General features: G+C 38.9%; 1 protein-coding gene across 4 annotated transcripts in view; it reads left to right on the top strand.

Annotated features, from left to right (window-relative positions):
- CZH18orf25 (chromosome Z C18orf25 homolog) overlaps positions 1-20,313 on the top strand; it is a 37,259-nt gene continuing 16,946 nt past the window's right edge. The window contains exons 1-4 of one of the 4 annotated variants that reach the window (XM_033520360.1): positions 1-2,317; positions 2,669-2,732; positions 5,712-6,525; positions 12,678-15,333. In XM_033520360.1, coding sequence (XP_033376251.1) covers positions 5,802-6,525; positions 12,678-13,132 — 1,179 coding nt within the window. In that variant the 5' untranslated portion in view covers positions 1-2,317; positions 2,669-2,732; positions 5,712-5,801 and the 3' untranslated portion in view covers positions 13,133-15,333. Of the gene's footprint in view, positions 2,318-2,668; positions 2,733-5,711; positions 6,526-12,677; positions 15,334-20,313 lie in introns of those variants that run through there. The other 3 variants (XM_033520358.1, XM_033520359.1, XM_015614908.3) reach the window with 3 other exon arrangements.

Here is a 20,313-nt window from a genome sequence, read left to right as displayed (position 1 = left end):
TGAGTACACTGAATGAATTGTGTTGATTTTCAGTGGAGAGGAAGGTGATTTAAGAAGGAAAAAAGCGTGATTGAGACACAGCTATACCTGCAAAGGGTTTTGGTGAAGCTTTGGAAGTGGACACGTTCATTAGCACTTCACATTTTCAGAATTACATGTCCTTCTGTCAGAAGAGGTCCTAACTTTGGCTTTTTGCCAAAAATTTATCCTGTATTATGAAGCAGACGTGCATTGCAGTCAACCCTTCAGTACCCAGGCTGTGTGCACCTTCTCTCCTTTCCCAACCCACCCTCCTCAGACACACAGTCTATCAAGTGTTCGAGTCAGAGTTCTTAATGAGCTTGTCTGTGTGTTTACATTTTTAAAAATAGTCAGCTATTTTGCATAATGTTATTAGCCTCTGTGTTATGCATTTGTCATTACCTCTCTCACACCTCTGATTTATTCCACCTCTGTTGGGTAAATGTGAGATAATGTAATCCACTGGTGATGGAAATAATTGTGTAAAAATGAGCCATTACAGCATTTAGTTCCATATAAATCAAAACATATTCAGATTTAGATGAAAACAACTGACTTCTGTGGCAGTGAAACTATGGGGTTGGAAGGATCTGGAAGGATCTCTGGTTAACTGTGTACTCCAAACAAATAACTTGTACGCAGCACTGTAGTTAACTTTTCATTTATATAATCAGAAAAGCTTAAAGAATGTACTCAGTGTTATTTACTGCAATAATATAGGTACAGTTTCTTATTTTTTAAAAAAATTATGGCTTCCAGTGAAATGGTAAGTGATGAGAGGAGGTGGGTTGTTCAAATTGTGCACTTTCAGCACTAACTGAAAGGGCATTAAAAGGTAGTGCTCTGCTGGACATTTTTTTTTTTTTAAATTTCAACAATTGCTAGAATTGGCATAAGAAGGTGATATGACCATAAGCAGAGAAACGTTGTCTGTGGGACTGTGATTAAGAGGAAATGTGCTAGTAATAAGCTAAAGTGAGTTTTCCAGCAAGCTGCTGTGAGAACACCAGTACCTCCAAAACAAGAATCTGTCCCGTCCGTAGGTTCAGAAAAAGAAGAGCTGGTTTTCTTCACACAAGCTAGGAATTCTTTATCATTAGTCAGCTCAATAACATCTAAAATGACAATGTACAATTAAGGTTAGGGTGTCATGGGGTTTATTAAGTATTCAGGCTGTTCAGAGATATTTCCTTGTTCAGCTTAAGTAAGTAAGCTGTAAGTAGAATGAGTAGCATTCTAACTGTTAATATATGATAGGTGATTAGTATGTTGATTGCTTGGCCTGAGTAGCCGGATTTGATGAAGCCTTCAACCTTAAGCTGTAAACTTACAGCTAGAAATGTTTGTTTCTGGAACGGAATTAATTTCCTTAGTAATCTTCCTAATAGCTGATACAGAGCTGTGTTTTGTCTGTGTTGTGAGAAGGACATCGATAACAAACGGATATTTTAGTTGCTGCTAAGTACTGTTTACCTTAGTGAGGGCTTTTTTAGTTCTCTGTGCTCTGCCAGGGAGCAGAGGCACCAGCAGCTCAAACCAGAGATCATCAGGCAACAGCCATCAGCAGAAGCTGCAGTTCCACACACGTTGAACGGCCTGCCTGGACATGGAGAAGGAACCCAATAAGGTGCTGTAAGGCCTCAGAAATCAGCAGTGAACTAAGAGGTGCAAGGCAAGATGGGTGAGGGGCAGGTGCCTAAATTGTGTAGTTTCCTGGGGATGTCTTTGTGCAGGGCCACTCTCCAGAGACACACAGCCGATCTGCTGCTCTAACACTCTGTTAAATTATTTATTTTTATAATCTGATGCCTGAGACTCTGCCCTGGGAAACCTGCTATCTTTAATAAAAGTCTTTGTGCCATAGTGTATATATATATTACATGAAAATTGTTCTTTAGGTTGCTGCTATCACCTCTGAGGCTTTTTGCTCTTAAAACTATTATTTTTTTCAATTTAGAAAAGTCTCTTCTCAGAGCAAACAGTGCCATGAAGGAACGCTCAGGACCCTCTCCTGTATCTAGGCAGAACCTGTGAGTTCAAGGTGTGGTGATACAAAACAGCAGCCAGCTTTTAATCAGATTTGTTTTTTTTCTACAGGGATGATTTGTGCTTGTTCTCCCTTCCCTTCCTGCGAGCTGTGGCAGAAAATGTCACTTACTTTCTCATTTTGGTTTCTGCTGGCTGCCTGAAAGGAGTCTACCCACAGAAGCGTGAGCCAGTTCTGTGCGCAGCAGGAAATACGATGTTGAAGCCAGTTAGGTGGGAAAAGAATGGGGACAACACCCAGAGAGGCTAGGTGTGTCTGCAAATCTGACCTTCAAAATCCTTCTGGATTTCTTCCCTGAAGTGCAGATTCCCTTGTGTACAAATTGTGTGCCTTTACAAATGATCCATGATTTGAAAATATTTCCCAGGATAATATAATGGTTTCTGCACACCGATGTGTTCTATGTGCGACTTGGAAAATAACATTTTTCTGTTGGAAAAATCCAGCGCAGAAGTTTATTATAAAATTGCCTTTTGAAATTGTCATTGCAGTATCTGTTCATCAGTAAAAGGAGAATGCCATTTCTGATCAGTGTCTAATTAAGTATCCATCTGTGTCTGTAATCACAACTTATTTTTCAATGCTGTGTTCTCATTTCAGTAGAAAAATGTCCTTTCACTAGTACCACCTTCAGATTTCCTCTTCTAGTACTGTTACTAGAAAGGTGAGTGGCAAGAAAGGAATGAGAGTTTTTCAACTAAGTCTCTTCTTGCTGTTCTCTACATTTTTCAGGTAGAACTAAATAAGGGCATTTTTTTCTTTCTTTGAGACAAGACTTTCCTTGGCATAGATAGTTTCTGCCAAACTGTGTTCTTCCCTGCAGCATAGTCTGAGTCATGATAGGGTTTTTTGCCTCTGAGAGGAAGGCAAAGCTCTTTAGATATATATATATTTATGTGTGTGTGTGTGTGTGTGTAAGTAATGGAATTGGTGATGTCTAAAGAGCCAGTTCAATGGACTTGTAGAGTACAAACCTTACCAGAACACATGGGTTTATTTCTGTATACAGAGAAACATGCCAGCATCATGAAATTACTCCTCTACTACCAACTCACTGAAAATCACTGTGAGGGATCAAACCAGTCTGGTTGAAGAAGTTAAAGATCACAATATTAAAAAAATGCAATAAAATCATTGTAATAGAGCTGTTAGCAAGGTGGCAATGTGCAGATGAAACATATTTATTTCTGGCTAATAGACCAAAGAGATGGAAAGGCAAGTGCAGGTGTTGTTACAGTGCCTTTGGGAGCTGTGAGGTAAATGATGTTTCCAAGTAGGACATTCGTGGAAAAAAGTCTACAGCTGACTTTGGCTGCCCTTTAGCTTCGTGTCAAGCTCTGTTCTTTGTGTTCCCTAGGCTAAAAGGTTGAACAGTGCAGAAACTGTTCTGCAGTTATTAGTATGAATATTTAAGTATGTTTTCATTTGGCCAAGCTAATACTCTTGGTTTGTGTCTGAGCAACCAATGCTTTCCCTATGTGTACATTTCTTAGACTCTTAAGAGAAGATAATTTTCATTTTAAAATGCATGGCCAGAGGAAACTGGGAGATGCACTAGCAGGTACAATACAAATTCCACTTGTTCCATCATCAAATCTGTGTTTTATTTACTTGTATAATAGGAGAATTATTTGATAATGCAGGTTTGTGAGCAAATTACATAGAAATATTGATTTTACTGACATGCATTTATGTCTCAGAACATGTGTATTCATCATTTGGGTTTGTTGATGCCTGCTGTAGCCTTGGAAATAAATTGTTCCTACGTGATATTTACTGCTTAGATGAAATTACTGTCTCCAGAAATTCTTCTCTGAACTTGCTTTCAAGAGAGGGTTACTCATTGCAAGTATGCATAAATATTTTTCCTGATACACATGTTCCTCTATTCTACAGCATGCATTTTATTCTGGTTTTTGGAAGGGAAATGATGAGTTTATTGTTTGGGATTTTGGGTTTGTTTCCTCATATTTAGCAGACCTGGTCTTGTCGTCTCCATCTTTCTAGTGATGTTTGATATTAACCAACTTTTCTTTCCTTAGCTGGTGTTTCTCTCCCATAAGTATTTTCATCATTTCCTTACACCAAACAGCAGTTAATTCATTAGCCTGAAGGAAGCATGAACACTATTTTAGCATTCTCTAAAAATGAAGTTTCAAAGTGGGTTAGGGCACACAGGACAATGCTGAGCTTTGCACAGCACCTTTCAGAAACAGGAAAGTACCCTTGTATTGTGTATTACATGCATATATACCATTACATGCTTACATGCAGCTTAGAATGGATCAGGAAACTGAAGAAGGATTCTCAGTATACAGAGAAACCTTTCTGAACCATCCTCAGGGTGCTCAAGTGCTGATTGGCCTTCTCTGCAGAAATGTAGTTTTTCAGAAAAGATCTCACTGTTGCATTTTCTTGCCTACACTTTGTTTTTTGAAGTGCCATAAATTTATCATTTACTGTACTTCTGAAGCTGTAAAGTATTTGTTCCATGCCATTCATTTGTAAGTGAATGTGGTAATTGAAAGATCTTTTATTCTGTGTTATATTCCAAGAGGAAATTCAGGTGAAAGGCAAAGTGTGAATAATGAAGACAGAATGGTAACTATTGATCTCTCCAAGAAAATTTCCTTGAAGTTGCTTCAGGTACTTTTGGGTAGATAATGTGCAAGTTAGCAGTCAAATAAACAGATTGGTCTTTGTATTTGCACTGAACCAATGCAATTTATTAAATTATAATTTGAAGTAAAATGTAGGATAATGGTGTGGGTAGGTAATGTTTCTTGCTTGCAGCCCCTACTATTTAATGCTTCTTTCCTGGCAGATTTGAGAGAAACTAAATCAGCCTTGAGGTTCTCATATACTTGGGAGACACTCAAACACTTTCTGAATGGTGTATTAAATATTCCTAAAACATCTTTACTTGATGATTCAGTACCACTTCTTTATTTAATAAGTCTTTGGTATATAAGGTTCATGCAGAATGGTTCCACTGGGAACCCCATTCGATGTAATTCCAGTACCATTTTTTTTGTGGGTATGTAAATGAAAGAATAATTTGGTATAACAGGATGAGTTCCCTAGGAAAAGGTAAACTAAGAAAAGCAACATGATGCTGAGAAATAAGATGCTCTTCTGTAGAGCCAGCCTGGGAGAGCTGGGGCTGCTCCCCTGCACAAGAGAAGGCTCCAGGGAGAGCTGAGAGCCCCTGGCAGGGCCTAAAGGGGCTCCAGGAGAGCTGCCCAGGGACTGGGGACAAGGCCTGCAGGGACAGCACCCAGGCAATGGCTTCCCAGTGCCAGAGGGCAGGCCCAGCTGGGATATTGGGAAGGAATTGCTGGCTGGGAGGGTGGGCAGGCCCTGGCACAGGGTGCCCAGAGCAGCTGGGGCTGCCCCTGGATCCCTGCAGTGTCCAAGGCCAGGTTGGACAGGGCTTGCAGCAGCCTGGGACAGTGGAAGGTGTCCTTGTCCGTGGGAGGGGATGGAATAGGATGGGCCTTAAGGTCTCCTTCCAACCCAAACCACTCTGGGGTTCTGTAAACCCATTCTGTCTTCAACTGAAATTGAGTTGTTTAAGGTAACACAGTGAAGAGCAGGCTGAGTTACTTGTGTAATTCTTTCCTACTGTTCTGTTCCTGTGCAGGCTTCTGCACTGCTGGAGACCACATCTAGCTCACCCAGCACCCTAGACAACGTGCTCAATGCTTTGAGACTGGAAGGATCTTTCTCTGCAATGAAGATGGAGGCAGCAGGAAAAGCAGAAGAACTTGTTGATTCAGAAATTCCACCAAAGATTTCTGAAAAACAAGAGACTACTCCTGATGAAGTCAGGCCTATAGAACTCGAGACACAGCCTCAAAAGGACAGCGTGCCCACTGCAGCAGACTCTGCAGTGCTCTCTTCCATGCCTTGTTTGCTGATGGAACTGAGGCGGGACTCCTCGGAGTCTCAGCTGGCATCTACAGAGAGTGACAAGCCAGCGGGTGGCCGAGTTTATGAGAGTGACTCTTCTAATCACTGCATGCTTTCCCCTTCCTCCAGTGGGCATTTGGCTGACTCAGACACGTTGTCTTCCGCAGAGGAGAATGAGCCCTGCCAAGCTGAAGCCGCCTCAGAGGGAGACCCTTCTGCGGTGTCTGGGGCTGCAGTCGGGAGGAAATCCAGGAGATCCAGGTCCGAAAGTGAGACTTCAACAATGGCTGCCAAGAAAAACCGACAGTCTAGCGATAAGCAGAACGGCCGAGTTACCAAGGTAAAGGGTCACCGGAGCCAAAAGCACAAAGAGAGGATCCGGCTCTTGAGACAGAAGCGGGAGGCAGCTGCTCGCAAGAAGTACAACCTGCTGCAGGACAGCAGTACCAGCGACAGTGACCTGACTTGTGACTCCAGCACGAGCTCGTCAGACGACGACGAAGAGGTTTCAGGGAGCAGCAAGACAATCACTGCAGAGATACCAGGTAGAGGATGTTTTTTAAACTGAACTGTAACGCGCCTGACATCGTTTCTCAGCTGTCATGCTAAGTTAGATGAGTGACACTTGAGAAAAACCCAGGAGAACTGCAGCTCTGTGTAAATTTGAAGACTGCAGTGTAATGACAGGACGTGGGCAAATTTTAAAAAGTCTGTTCTGAGGTTCCTGTGCACTTTTGCACACCAACAAAGCATAGCAATGGTAAATGGGAGGAAGGACTACCTTTGAGTTCTGGATTTTTCAGATCTTTGTAAGCCGATATGAACTCATGTCAGTGTTGTCAAATCCCCTTAGATAGTGATAATTTAATTCTTAAGATAAGTGGCCAGCTTTGCTTTAATATATAAAGGCCCACAGCTTGGCAGCCGTGTTAGAAATGGCACGGCACACCTCTTGCCTGTGTAACAGTAAGGCCCTGGCCATTATTGCACTTATTCTGTGCTTTCAGCTCAACATGTCAGTGCATGACAAACCTGCTTAGCCTTATTCTAAGTTCTTCCAGATTGCAGCTGGTCACCTATTTTAGGATACAGATATGATTACACAGGTACCCAAGCTATATACACACACCTAAATTTTCAACATTTTAGACAAAGTTGTTACCATTTTCCTATGTTGTTAGGATCAGTAATTTCTACACTTCTAACTTTCTGACACATCTTTGTTAAAATGGGAGGCAGCAAATTATAAGGGCCGCCTTGTCAATTTATTAGTGTCATTTTACTAGCAAAAGAAAGTTGAATTCTTCAAGGTTTTTGTCTGCTGAGTCTCTGTTATTTTATTAGTCCAAGTGCTGTGGACAGGATTTTGTGTGGATTATTCTTGCAGCATATTATACCATAGAACCATCATCATATGGCAATCAGAAATAAAATCCATAAAAATAAAAATACGTAAAAATAAACTTTTTTGCTTGCCAATTTTTACTGGGTTTACATGCCTTTTTGCCTGTTGTTCTAGAAGTTTTTTTTTCTTTTTGAGAAAAATAAAATCTTACAGAGAGCAAGAACATTTAAAGGAAAACTGCAATATTAAGTTGCTGAATTAATGCTTTCTAGATTAATTATTTAAAATACTGCAGCAGATTTTACAAATAACTGATTTAACTGAGTTGATTATGGTGGATGATGCTGTCACCATGAAAACTGGCATTTTTCCCACACCTGCTAGGAAGCAGGTTGCAAAAAGGAAGTAAATGTTTATTATTAGAATGTCTGGAAAAGGCATACTATCCTCCTATAATTATTGTGTAGTAGACTTTTAATAGTGATCTAAAATTATTTTTACCAATTTAGTTGTTAGTCTTGTAGTTTTCACAGTTTTTAATTTTTTATTTCTAATATTTACATGTTGGGTAATTTAAGCCTAATTTAAATCTTGTTGAAGAAAACTATTTCATTGGTTTTTGGGACGGGTTCTTCCCCACTTCTCAAAAAACCGCAAAACACACAGAATAAGTCCCTCAGTCACATTCTTTTTTTAAGTCATAAAAGTACCTTGTGATCAAGAATGGCACCACATGGTATTTTCAGGTCTGCTTAGGTTTCTGAGGGCCATTGTGAGGACCTGAAGCCACTCCAGGATATTTTTTATGTATCCCCATATTTGACTCTTGGTCCTGACCATGAGGTGCTTTTTGTGAAGGGATCCCATCACATGAAGAGCTTGACTATTAGTGATGATTACACCAAGGCCCAGCTTTACCTGCACTGCAAGAGTGCACAGACCATGCCAATGGAGGGACACTTAACATTTTTTCTAATTTCACAGCACATGTCATCTGCTCGGTACTGAGTTCTGTTTAAGACATTAAAAGGTTTGAGCTGCCCCCTTGGTGTGACGGGGTGCGATGCGTACCTGCCACATTGCGGTTTTCCTTTGAATAGAAACGGCTTTGCTTTGTGGGAAACACCTTCCAAGTGCGAGAGAAAAATACCCTCTGTAGAGATAAGGATGTGGTTTGTCCAAAAAACGCATCCTGTTCTTGTGGGTGAAAGAGATGTTGTGGTTTTCAGAGCTGCAGTGGAGCTGCGAGTCTGGTTGGACTCCCAGTGCTCCAGCACAGCGGTGGGTTCCCAGGCCATCTGCTGACCCTCTGCCTGGAGCTGGCAAAGGACTCAGTTCCTTTTTCTGGCTAGAAAACCCTTTTAGTGCACCTAGCAAAACACTGTGAATAGCCTCAAAATTGAGAGAGCAGACATGTAGGTGGAAAACAATACAGGGTATCAAAAAGTGTTAGTGGAATTTCGGGCCTTCAGTGTTCTCTGCACACAGTGGAAATCTCAAAGGTTTGACTTCAGTGTCAGGACATAAGCATGAAAAACTTTTGCCTTGACTTTTAAGAGTTACCTCTAGACATTGATGCAGAAGTCTTTTTTTACAGGCAGCATGTGTTCCCCTTAGTCTGTGTTTGGACATTCAGCTTCAGTCTTGGTTACTTACTCAGTATCACTTATTTTTATATAATTTTCATCTTTAGCCTTCTGTTGCCTGGAAAACAGCTTTGCCAACGGAGATGCTTTAAAATTTTTAGTGACAGTTAATTTGGCCCTTCTGACAAAAATTACACAGACTCTTAAGCTGCAAACACAGGTACTGTTACAGCTGGAAGTTTACTTCTGTGTGGTTTGAAAAATTAAATTGCAACATTTCAGAATACAATAGTCTTTCATGTTGTGTCACTAAAACTCTTCCATTTATATACTGCAGTAGTTTAAATAAACCTTTTTTTAAACCGTCTGCATCACTGGCTCTGAAATACATTTGACTAAATTTGTAAGGTAAAGAAGATGTTCAGTGAAATACATGGTGATGATGACACCATGAAGTTACAAACAGACAAGTTGTACCATATATAGCCAGGTCTCTCTGCTGAACTTAGAGGTATTGTGGATTAAAATAATGGCAGGTTGTTTTTCTCCTCAAGAAAGACTGAAGAGTTGAGATTTTACTGATGATACTTCGACACAAGTACTGTGAGCTGCACAGCTCAGCACAATGTAAGTTATGGTGTTCTGAATGCACCCTGTGGTGTTAATGTACACCTGAAAATAGGTTCAGTCTAAACTTCAGGAGTGCTCCTGAGAACCTTTTCACTGATGTGAGCAGTCATAATCTTTGGCTCTTTATTTCAAGAATGCTGTGATTTTTGGGTCATCGCAGATGAGCAGCCATTTTTTACCTTTTAATGACTGAGCCTCTCTGTTGGCATTTAGGATTATGCCATTCTTCAACACCATAAACACGGCTTTAGAGTCCTGAAATAGATTCTGCTAGACTTCCTGCTGTAGTAGGAAGTTTTTCCTTTAGAACAATTTCACATGTGATGCTGCAAATTAACTCTGAATGAAATTGGCATGACAGCAAGTCTGGGAATCAATATTTATTGCTGTGTAAACACTTCTCTCTTGGAAGAAGTAAGGGATTTTTAAAAATTCAAATAATATACAAAAATATTTTGTATTGTACCACCATTGTGCTTTCTACTACTCAGAAAAATCTGAATTGAAATGGGGATGACTCATGTTTTAGGCTGTCACAAAAATCTGTCAAAAAGTTTGAGTGTTAATGTTGAAAAAGCTGCATCTCATTTTGTCAAAAAAAAAGACAAGACTTTTAAAATATGGCCAAAGAGATGGGCACAGGTTCTTTCCTCCTAAGAACTGTGCACAGATCTTGGATGAGGCATCATTCATGGGAAGAATTTGGTTCAAGTAACTCAGAATGACAATTATAGTTAATAGATAGGAAAAAGAAACAGTCTGTTAAGGATGATATGCTGTAAAATACTAATTTGGAAGTGTCTGCAGCAGAATAACACAGAGGAACCAACTATTCCTAGTTAAAATGAAGATAAAGCATATCCTATATTATTATGTTGCCAGACTTCCTAAATTAAATTACTTTAGATTTGGTTATTACTTGGATTGTACTTGAGATCCCATAAAAAGACAGCATTGGGGTGTTTCTTAGGTGCTGTTTTGCAGGAGGTGTCATCTGGAAAATGAGAGAGGAATCTTTGATTCTGACCCCTTTGTGACCTATAATTTCTTTCCCTTTAAACATGGCATAATTAAAAAAAACTACAGTTCAAAGTTTATAGACAGAATAGGGACCAATTAAATAAAGGCTAGCATTTTTAGTACATAAAATGCATTTTTAGGCTTGGGGGTTTTTTTAACCCTAAAATAAAGAAAAGATTTAATAAGGATTCTTGTAGTAACTGCATGGGAAGCATTTAAAGCATTGTTTTGCTGCTGCTGTAAATCTGAGATACTCTGTGAATGGTGCCTTTTGAAATTTGTATTGAAGGGTTATATGTATTTCAATACATACTTTATTCAGGTTACATAACAATTTTGTCCACTTTGATCATTCCAGTTCATTCTTAACTTTTAAAACCTGAGAGGATTCTTTCACTTATCACCATCAATAGTTTTTATTTAAATTGCAATTAAAAATTACATTACTTATTCATATGTCTGTGGAAATCAAAAAGATTGTAAGTTAGTTCCTGAGTTTAAGGTAAGATCTGGACTAAGGAGAAATAAACAGAATCATATGGGATGTTCAGTACTAGAACTAAATGAAGAGAAGAAATACTTTAAGGGAGCAAAAAAAAATTTAATATAAAAGGAGCCATGTTTTAGAAAAAAAGGTACCATTTTACTTATTTCATTTTAGTTAAAATGCAGTCTGAAGGATGTAAATTAGTTGCTATAAGGTAATTATTTTTAGCAGAGGACCTGAATGCTGAATTTCCAGCATATCTGATAGGCAAACAGGTGAGAAAGACTTAAAAACTACTCTTCATAAATAAGGGAATAACCCTGGGCTTTGTTTAGTTGTTACTGAAGGATCTGTGTATACCTCATTTAAACAGGTCCTAAAAAGAATGTAGTGTTTAAGTGATACTGTAATTTCATGTACTCAGTGAAATCCCAATAAAGGTTTAGTGCCTTAGATTTTTATTAGTAAATATTTACTTAGGTTGTGCAATGATTTCTCTCATTCTTAGGGTATTTTCTATTATTCCTAAGATGGAAGGTGCCACAAGTTTCACATTTAGATATTAAATTACCATCTTCTGTACCTTTGTGTAGTTTAATGTGATGCTTATCTTGTTTTGGAATTTCCTTGGGTAACATTTGTGTGTTTGGATGGCATGCACATACTGTTCATGATTCCTCAAATGGGTACAGAGCCTCATTTTCTCGGGGATTTATTGCTTCCTAGATGATTGCTGAGTGAACTCTAGACTTTAAAATATAGATTCCACTGCCTTTTGTTATTGACATGTAGAGTAAGGCCATGAGGGTTGGCTCAGATTCTGGCTGCTGCAGTTCTTCCTGATAATCCCAACGCCAGTCATTAGCACCATCCCTTTGGTGACAGCCAGTGGAAGCAGAGCAGTTCCCTTCCAACCATTCCCTATTTTCTGCCTTGCCTGGGACTGACTGTGGGAATGGTGGCTCAGGTGTGAGGCTGGTCAGGGCTCCGTGGTGTGCAGGTTGTCCCTGTGATGGGGCTGTGTCCATCACGCCTGGCAGAGGTTGCTCTCCCCTCCTGTGTCAGCATAGCACTCACATAACCCTCCCCATGTTTTTGTTTTGTGTTGTGTGTTGTTCTCATTGGCGTTCTGTGTGCTTCCCAAAATCAGGCCAAGAGCTTTGGGCCAATTCCACCTTTGTTTAACAGCCCATTTATTAAAAGGGTCTAAGCATGTAAGTAAAATATATGTAATTATTCAGGTTTGTCAGTAAAAAAATAGCATTTTGGATTGCAGCTTAATAGAACTAAACATGTTATTGTATAATGTTTTTGACACCTTCAGTTGAATTCAAAACAAATTGCAAGGGAACTGGAGTAATTTGGTAAAAAAAGAGACCTTTGTGACAGAATTGTCTGACTTCTAGAATAAAAACAATTTTGATGCCAAAATTTCTATTATAACCTCAGTTGGTGTAAACTTTCATTATAAGAGTAATACTGTTGGTTAATATATGCTAATTCCTCTCCTGTTGTCATATCCAAGGGGCAGAATTAGAAAAGTTGTTTTCCTCAGTTAACATGCCTTAATAAACAATATTATGTTCTTACTTTATGATGTCTTATCAAATGGCCTCAATGTCTTTAAAGCTGGCTTCAGTCGTGCTGGGGGATCTGGAGGAGCGACCAGGGAAATTCCAGGATTGCTTGACAGGGGCACCGTGTGGGATAGGAACTGCATAGGCAATGTCCTGGAAGAGGCCATGAACTGCTTTGCCGAGATGCAGAGGCAGACAGAGGAGAAATTCCGCATGTGGATAGAAAAGCTAACCCGTCTTGACACGGACGAAGAAAGCAAGCAACAACTGGAGCCCAGGGAACCTAAAATCCAACTAGTTGGCCAAAGAATCCCCCCTACCACACAGTCAGGGGCTTTTGTGCAGATGCCTGATAGCCAAGTTCTTCCTCAGCAGCCGTTTAATTCGTACATGGGCTATCAAAATGACGATGCCGCACTAGAGTTTCCAGCAACTTTTAATAACAATTTTCCTCCTGTCTTTCCAGAGAATGGGAATATGGCAGAGCCTGATCTGAATCAATCATAAACTTTAAAAAAAAATAAAAAAACCTAAAAAAATATAAATAAATCTGATCTTTGCAATCTTGATGTTATTTTGGATTCTGCTAAAATCAAGGTTTGCTTTTCTCTTTGTATGTGTTTGTTTTGTTCTCTCTTTTGGGTTTTATTGCCATGATATTGTTTGTTTTTCTTAATTTATAGTGAATATATGTAGTTTAAAAAAAAAAAATCGCAGTATACCCACCTGCATGTGCCAGTACACACATATAAACACCTTTAGAGGTGTATGGGGGAGCCACCCTAAGCTTTCATCACCAAACTCGAGAAAATATAACTTAGAATCCTTGTCTAGATACCCCAAAAGCAGTAGGGCTGTGTTTGCTACAATAGGAGCATTCAGGGTATTCATCCAGATGCCCTTTTTGCATGTTAAAACGTTTATATAATGAAAAAAGTATTATATTTAAAGAGGTGAAGCACCCTAGAGATCCAGACTAGATACAAACCCATTAGATTTCCTTAACTCTCTGTTTATTCTCAAGTTTTGCAGCTTCACCATGCCACACATTAGGTTCTTCATTTTTAGGCAGAACTAATAAATAAGCTTACCCTAAAAATATAGCTGTCTATAACAAGCGTGCCCAGCAGATTTAATTCCTTTTTGTCTCCCATTCAGCAGTCCAGGGTTTTTATCAATGTGACTGCTGTGTTGCACATGGCATATTTATGGAGGCAGCTGCCTTAACCCTGCGTGCACACACACGCACACCCACCTCCGTGTGCTTGGTTTGGGTGCAGATCATCTCCACCAGCTCCAGGTGTCTGCTCTGCTGTTCCCTGGGTCTTAGTGGGAAGAGATGAGCCCTGACTGAAGATGCCTCCTGGCAGTGTTTTTCTCCCCCATGAGTTGTCCCTAAGCTCAGTTATCAGCAGTCCCTGAGAAATAACTTTGGGGTGAGATGAGTCACCCCAACCTGTGCACACGGAGCGGCCGCTGCTTCCTCCTGTAAATGCAGCCCAGCCACATCCTTCACGCTGGAATAAAAACAATCCTGTCTGCCCTCAGATAAGCAGCCATCAGGGGATGGGGTTGAGCCTCAGCACAGGAATTTGAAGGAAGGGCTGATAAGCAAACACCGTGGTGGTCTGATAGCTGCTGGCCTGAGCCAGACTGGACCACGCATGAACGCCACTGAAATCATTCTTTACTTGTGATGGGGAATGCCACAGCATCAGATTCATTTAAGTGACGCAAGAATTTGCTGGTTTGTGGGTTCCTTTTTTGTACTAATAGTTATCCTGAATAGGCAGGCTTGAAACTGTGATGTTCAAAGTAGGATTAATTTAAACTATATATTAGCAATATTTAGTTCTTACTCTTATTGCTACACACAGGGATATTTTGGTCACCTCTCCAATGAGGCCTTCCTTCATGTGAAGTAACTTCACTGTAGTTACCAAGAAAATGTATATTTATCATCAGGTAGAACTTGATAGAAGTTTCTAATGAAAATGAAATCAAAATTTTTACAATGGAAAATGAAAGTCTGCAGTTTAAGTAAAGAAAACACTTAGGTCTCCTTTAGCTCAGTTACTCTGGTTTTCAAACCACAGTCACTTTTCCCCTAATTATTTTAGTTTACTTTCTTTTCCTCTTGTTGGGAGTAACCACAGTATCTTCCGTAGGTCAGGGGTTTTTTTTACCCTCCCTCAAGTTAGTGGGAGTTTTTCCATGAATTTATGTGACAGTTTGGATCAAACCTATAACAGGAACTCAAGAAATACTTTTTGTTATCAGTATAATATCGACACTGGTATTTTAACATTATTCTTGTCCTAGACTGACTTTTTTTTTTAAGTATATGATGCCTTCCTTAAAAAAAAAATTAGGTTAGAGACCTGTGTTATTTTCAGAGTAACTGTTTGAAAGACTGCAGGAGATAATTTTTAAGTACTGGGATAAAGTCTTTTCAGATCACCTTCATGCATAATTTTGATACACAGATTTTGATACGAACTTGTTAGAAAACGCCCTTGTCTGAAATTGTGTGCATTTTAGGTGAAAGTTAAACGAGTTGTTCTATGTTTGATTGCAATTTAAAAGCTTATCCTCATCTGTTTAAAAAGATCTTTCAGGGAAGACTATTTGCTGATAAAACAGACCCCATCAAAATGGATCCTTCTGGTGTTCATAGATTATATATATATGATATATATATATATATATATATATATGTATTTATATATGTATTTATATCTATATCATAGATATAGATATATATATTATATATATGATTTATGATGATGATAAGAGCAAAATATTTTAAAGCATGACAACTTTACAAATCTTCCCCTGCATGCAGAAGCAGCTTTTTGCAGTGACTGGTTTATTTTAATGTGTATGTTTGTAAGCATGCCCATAGTGTTTTTTGTAAAATAGTATAAATTGAACATTTAGAAATTTCAGAGCAAATTGTGTAAGAAGTTCAGTTGAACTTGTTTATTTCTCAGACTGAAACACGTTTACATATATATCTCATAAATGGGTAACTTAATTAGGTATGTAGCCAGTGAAATTTCTGCAAATTTTCAATGTATTGGTCAGGCAGTCTTTAAAAAAGAAAAATATTGAAAGAATTCAGTGTATGAATAGATAAAAAATTGTGTTTGGTTACTGGAGGCAAAAATTTAAACCTTTTATTTTTTCCATCACTGCTAACTTGTTTTCAGTGCAAGCAGCTGTGAACATAAAAGAACAAGCAGAGGATGATAGAAGTTGAGCATACAGACTTTAAAGCTGTATACTCTTTCTAGGATAAAATTATCTCAGTTCTCCCAGAAGACTGAGGGAATAGTTCCTATTCGATATAATTTTAATTTAATTTCCACATAAAAGCTACCTAGTTGAAGGTGAAAAACACTTGTGCAAGATCAGTGGCTGTAAATTAATTTGTAACGGGCAAATAATGTTTCCTTTGGTCACTCTTTCCACTTGGCTCAAAACCAGAGCCAAATCTTCAGCTTTTCAAAAACCCTCTCCTTTGAACTGAAAAGTGTGCGCTGATGTGCACAGCTGGGTATCCGCTCCATGAGCTGGTTTTCCACTTGGGGAAATATGTTTGGCCTGAAACTGAGAGGGGAACCCCACCTTTCTGTTCTTCAGGTGTAGTGTAGCCTGCCTGATGAAGGATTTGCTCATAAACCAGGAGCATTTCTTGCTCTGTGTTCTGAATCTGGGAGGTGCAGAGCCCTGAAGGAACCAACCTCTAGATACCAATACTAGTGATGAGTCTGTGTTTTAACTGTGTGTGACAGCCCTTGGCTTATCTTTCTTAGAGAAAACAGGTTCCCAACACATAGTTTCAGATTTTATTTTTTTTTTTGCCTCCTGGGAATATTTTCACTATATTTTTATGACATGGCTGCAGTTGAGTTTGTCATGATTTCCATTATGAGCTCTGATTTTAAAAGGGCTTCAACTAGAAACCCTCAGGGAGTTAAAATTTCTTCAAATGAAATTTTAACAAGTTTTTATCTTACCCATTCTGTATCTCATGGAAAAAGTCTGACTTATCAAAAACTACTTTAGGACTATCAGAAGAAAACTCATCTACTTTTCAACCCTGAGTTACATTTTGAATGTATGTTTATGCTCACAACTCATCAAAGTACTTCAAATTTAACAAGTAGGGGAGAAATCAGTAGATTTCTCTCTCCATGCACAGACATTTAGATTTTCTCTAATTTCCCCAGGACTTATACTTCAGAATGGTGTAAAGAAACATTTTAGTTCCTTTAAGGAATTTTGCTTATGGTTGGAACAGGTCAGATGCATTGAGTCAGGTGAGCTGGTGTAGACTGGTGTAATTCCAGGGACGATTGTGCCAGTTTAAACCTAACTGGCCTTTTCAGGAAATCATGGAATGGTTTGGGTTGGAAGGGACCTTGAAGTTCATCCAGTCCCACCCCCTGCCATGGGAAGGGACACCTTCCCCTCTCCCAGGTTGCTCCAAGCCCTGTCCAGCCTGAACAGGGGCACTTCCAGGGATGGATGGGACAGCCAGAGCTGCTCTGGTTCAGGCTCCTATATTATTACCACTTAAATATTGAATTGTGTGTTTGCAACATGGCAGCTGTTCCAGCCCAGAGCAGTGGAGCACCTGTACAACCCCAGAGTTGGGATTTAGCAGCAGGTGAAACACAGCAATTTTGGTTTCACATGTTTTGTGCAAGTGCAAAAGAAGTAAGCCTTTATATAAAGGCTCAGTTTAAATTTCGCTAAATGTCAAACTGACATTGCAGTAAAAGGATTTCCTTCTAGAATCAGTCCCTTTTTAGGAGTCACTGGAAGTCCAGTGGCTTCACTGTGCAGTGTTTTTGCAGGCTTGCCTACAGTTTCTTCCCAAGGAATTCATGCTTCTTTCAGTGGGGTTTTGGTAAGGAAGGTCTTTAGAAATAAATATCTGAATGGTCAGGTTTTATTTAGAAAAAAAAAATAACATAAAACAAACTACAGGTAATGAAACATTTTTTCAGATTTTCTATTACAAAAATAACAGTGCAGGGAAAAAAAAGTCAAAATGTAAAACTTTCAGTGTCATTTTTAACAGTACTAGGACAAAATAATTCAGGCAGAAAAACACATCTATTTTTTTAAGCTCAGTGTCTTTTAGTGTTTGTGCAGAACTGTTGGGTTATTTTATCTGAGCTGCTAGGGTAAAGACTGGAAAACCAGTCTTTAACTTCAATGAAATGGGATTATATTTGGCAGTTACGTTACAAATTTGAACATATTTATTATCACTGTTTCCTCTTTTAGTATATATAGTCTCCTTCTGTATCCACATAATGTGTGTGGATAAATTTATAAATAATATTTCAAGGGCATTAAGAAATTAAACCCTAGGCCCATTGATAGTAGTAGAAATTTTTTACTGGTTTTAATGCCTTCTATCTCATTAAAAACTGAACTTATTCTGCAGTTTTTTTTGTCTAGAGAATCCTCCAGCTGACCTTGAGAGGAGTCTTTGCCTGATGGGGGTGTGTAATTAAGGCCAGTTGTGTAGATGTTTCTAAAATAATGGGGGTCTGCACTGTTACCATTGCAGTTACACGTAGCAGAACAAATGCACTGTGTGATTTGTACAGTAGAAGCCAAAACAATCAGGCTGATTGATAGAGATGGACAATACCTTGCAAAATGTGAAGCTAGAAATTGGTCTCTCTCACAAATTTCATTAGTCTCTTGGTGCTAGATTAGCAAAATGAAGGCACGTGGCAAAATAGGCTTATTAAGTTAGGAGGGATTTCAAGTGCAGAGCGATGGAGCAGGGGATTAGTCTGGACCATCAGAGGCTGTATCAGTCCTTCTGTGGAAAGATGCAATTTGTGGAAAGTGGGGTATTTTCTGCAGGAGTGCCTGTTTGCTGCCTTTTCCTAGTGGAAGTTTTGTTAATACAGGGAATTATTTACATTTTTTAACCACCATGGCTATGTACAGGTGTGGTGGTTTCCAAAACTCTCCTGAGACACATCTCCAAATAAAACTGGGGAAGAGATCTGGTTGATACACCTGCTGGCTGATCACAAAAAATAGCTCCTGCAATGAGATAAAAAGTGGATGCCACTTCCCAGTATTCTCAATTCATAGCCATATTCCATGTGCCTTTGCTTAATGCACGATGAAAAATGCTTTATTATCGTCATTCATAATTTGGTAAATTAAATCCAAGATATTTTCCATCTAGTCATCAAGAAGCCTGAAAGAATGAATGTTGTTCAGCAGGACTTGAATTTTTGAGATTTCTTTTCATGTCATATATTAAAAAATATCCACTCTGAGAACAGATAATAATTTAATCATGTTGTTTTAATTTTATTTTATTATTATGGTTAAAAAAAACCCACCAAACAGAAAAGCTTTACTGTGTGAAATGAAGGAAAATGTCAGGAAAGTGGATTCACTGATAAAGTTCACTTTATTATTTCAGAGAGAATGTTGTTACACTGCTATTGTTTTTTATTGTATTTACAATGTATTATTTGCTTAACCCTGTAAATTTTGAAATGTAACTACTGTAACCTGGAATAAATAAATAAATCTTAATAGCAATGAAGTGTTTCATGTTGCTAAACAACCCAAAAATCTCCAGCCCCCACTCCCCACCTTGGGAATTGTTTGAGGGTTCAGGTAGTTTGTTCCATTTGAGCTGCACATACTTTTGAAATGTCAGGTCTGGGTCATGTTCTAATTAATACCAGGTTTCTATTTATCTGAAACAAAAAGGCTGTCACTTCATCCTGTAGTTCTAAGTATCAGTACTTTCTGTTTGGATCAGTAACTGATGTATCCACTGTAAAATTATTTTGGCAAGTCACTTAGGATAGGTCTTTTAGGTTTTGGTACACAAAATATGATTATTTTGATTATGATCATCTGACCTTAAAATTTATATAGGTAATGAAGTCCATTCTATGTTATATGTAATCTGGAAGTAAATGGGAGTTATCTCTTAAATTTAAGCATCAAGTGTAAATGAGGGCATTCTTAAGTCTTTCATTATGATAAAGTATTCTCATTTCTTCCGTAGAAATAAATTCAGTTAGAGTGGGGAGGCTGAGACCATCAGTGCCCACATTCACAGAGGCTGTGTCTCCAGGGGCTCTGTAGTCTTTTTAGCGTTTGCACCTTTCCCAAAAGCATTGCCAAGCTTAATTCTAAACTCCTCAAACATCCACCAGTTAAAAATAGCCCACTAATTGGAGGGGAATGTCGTTTTCAGCCAGGCTGAGCTCCTCTGCTCCTTAGCCTTGAGCAAGCTGCAGGCCGCTGCCTGCCTCAGTTTCCCCCGTGGACAGAAGAGGTTAATAACCACCTCAGAGCTCTCTGGGATCCACTAATGGAGAGCTCCTTGTAAGAACAAAGTGCTGTAATTGTTGTTGTTATTACCATACTGTTGTGCCTGTCTTAAAACTTGGGGTGATACTCACACCTAAATATGGCTCCATGTCTCTTCCTTGTCCAGAGACACTGATGGCTCCAGAGAGCAATTCAGACCACCAAAATTAGGCTTTTAATTTCAGATTTATTTTAATCAGGATAGTCCTCTGGAGATTTCAGTCTTTTTTCCTCTACTTGTAGAGGAAACACAGCAAATTTTAAATCCCATCCCTGAGGCTGGAGTTCATCTTGTGGAAATTGAGCAC

Source organism: Parus major, chromosome Z (assembly GCF_001522545.3).
Source record: "Parus major isolate Abel chromosome Z, Parus_major1.1, whole genome shotgun sequence".
Classification (NCBI taxonomy): Eukaryota; Metazoa; Chordata; class Aves; order Passeriformes; family Paridae; genus Parus; species Parus major.
The sequence above is the reverse complement of the archived record's forward strand: the minus strand, read 5'-3'. Positions and strand labels throughout refer to the sequence as shown.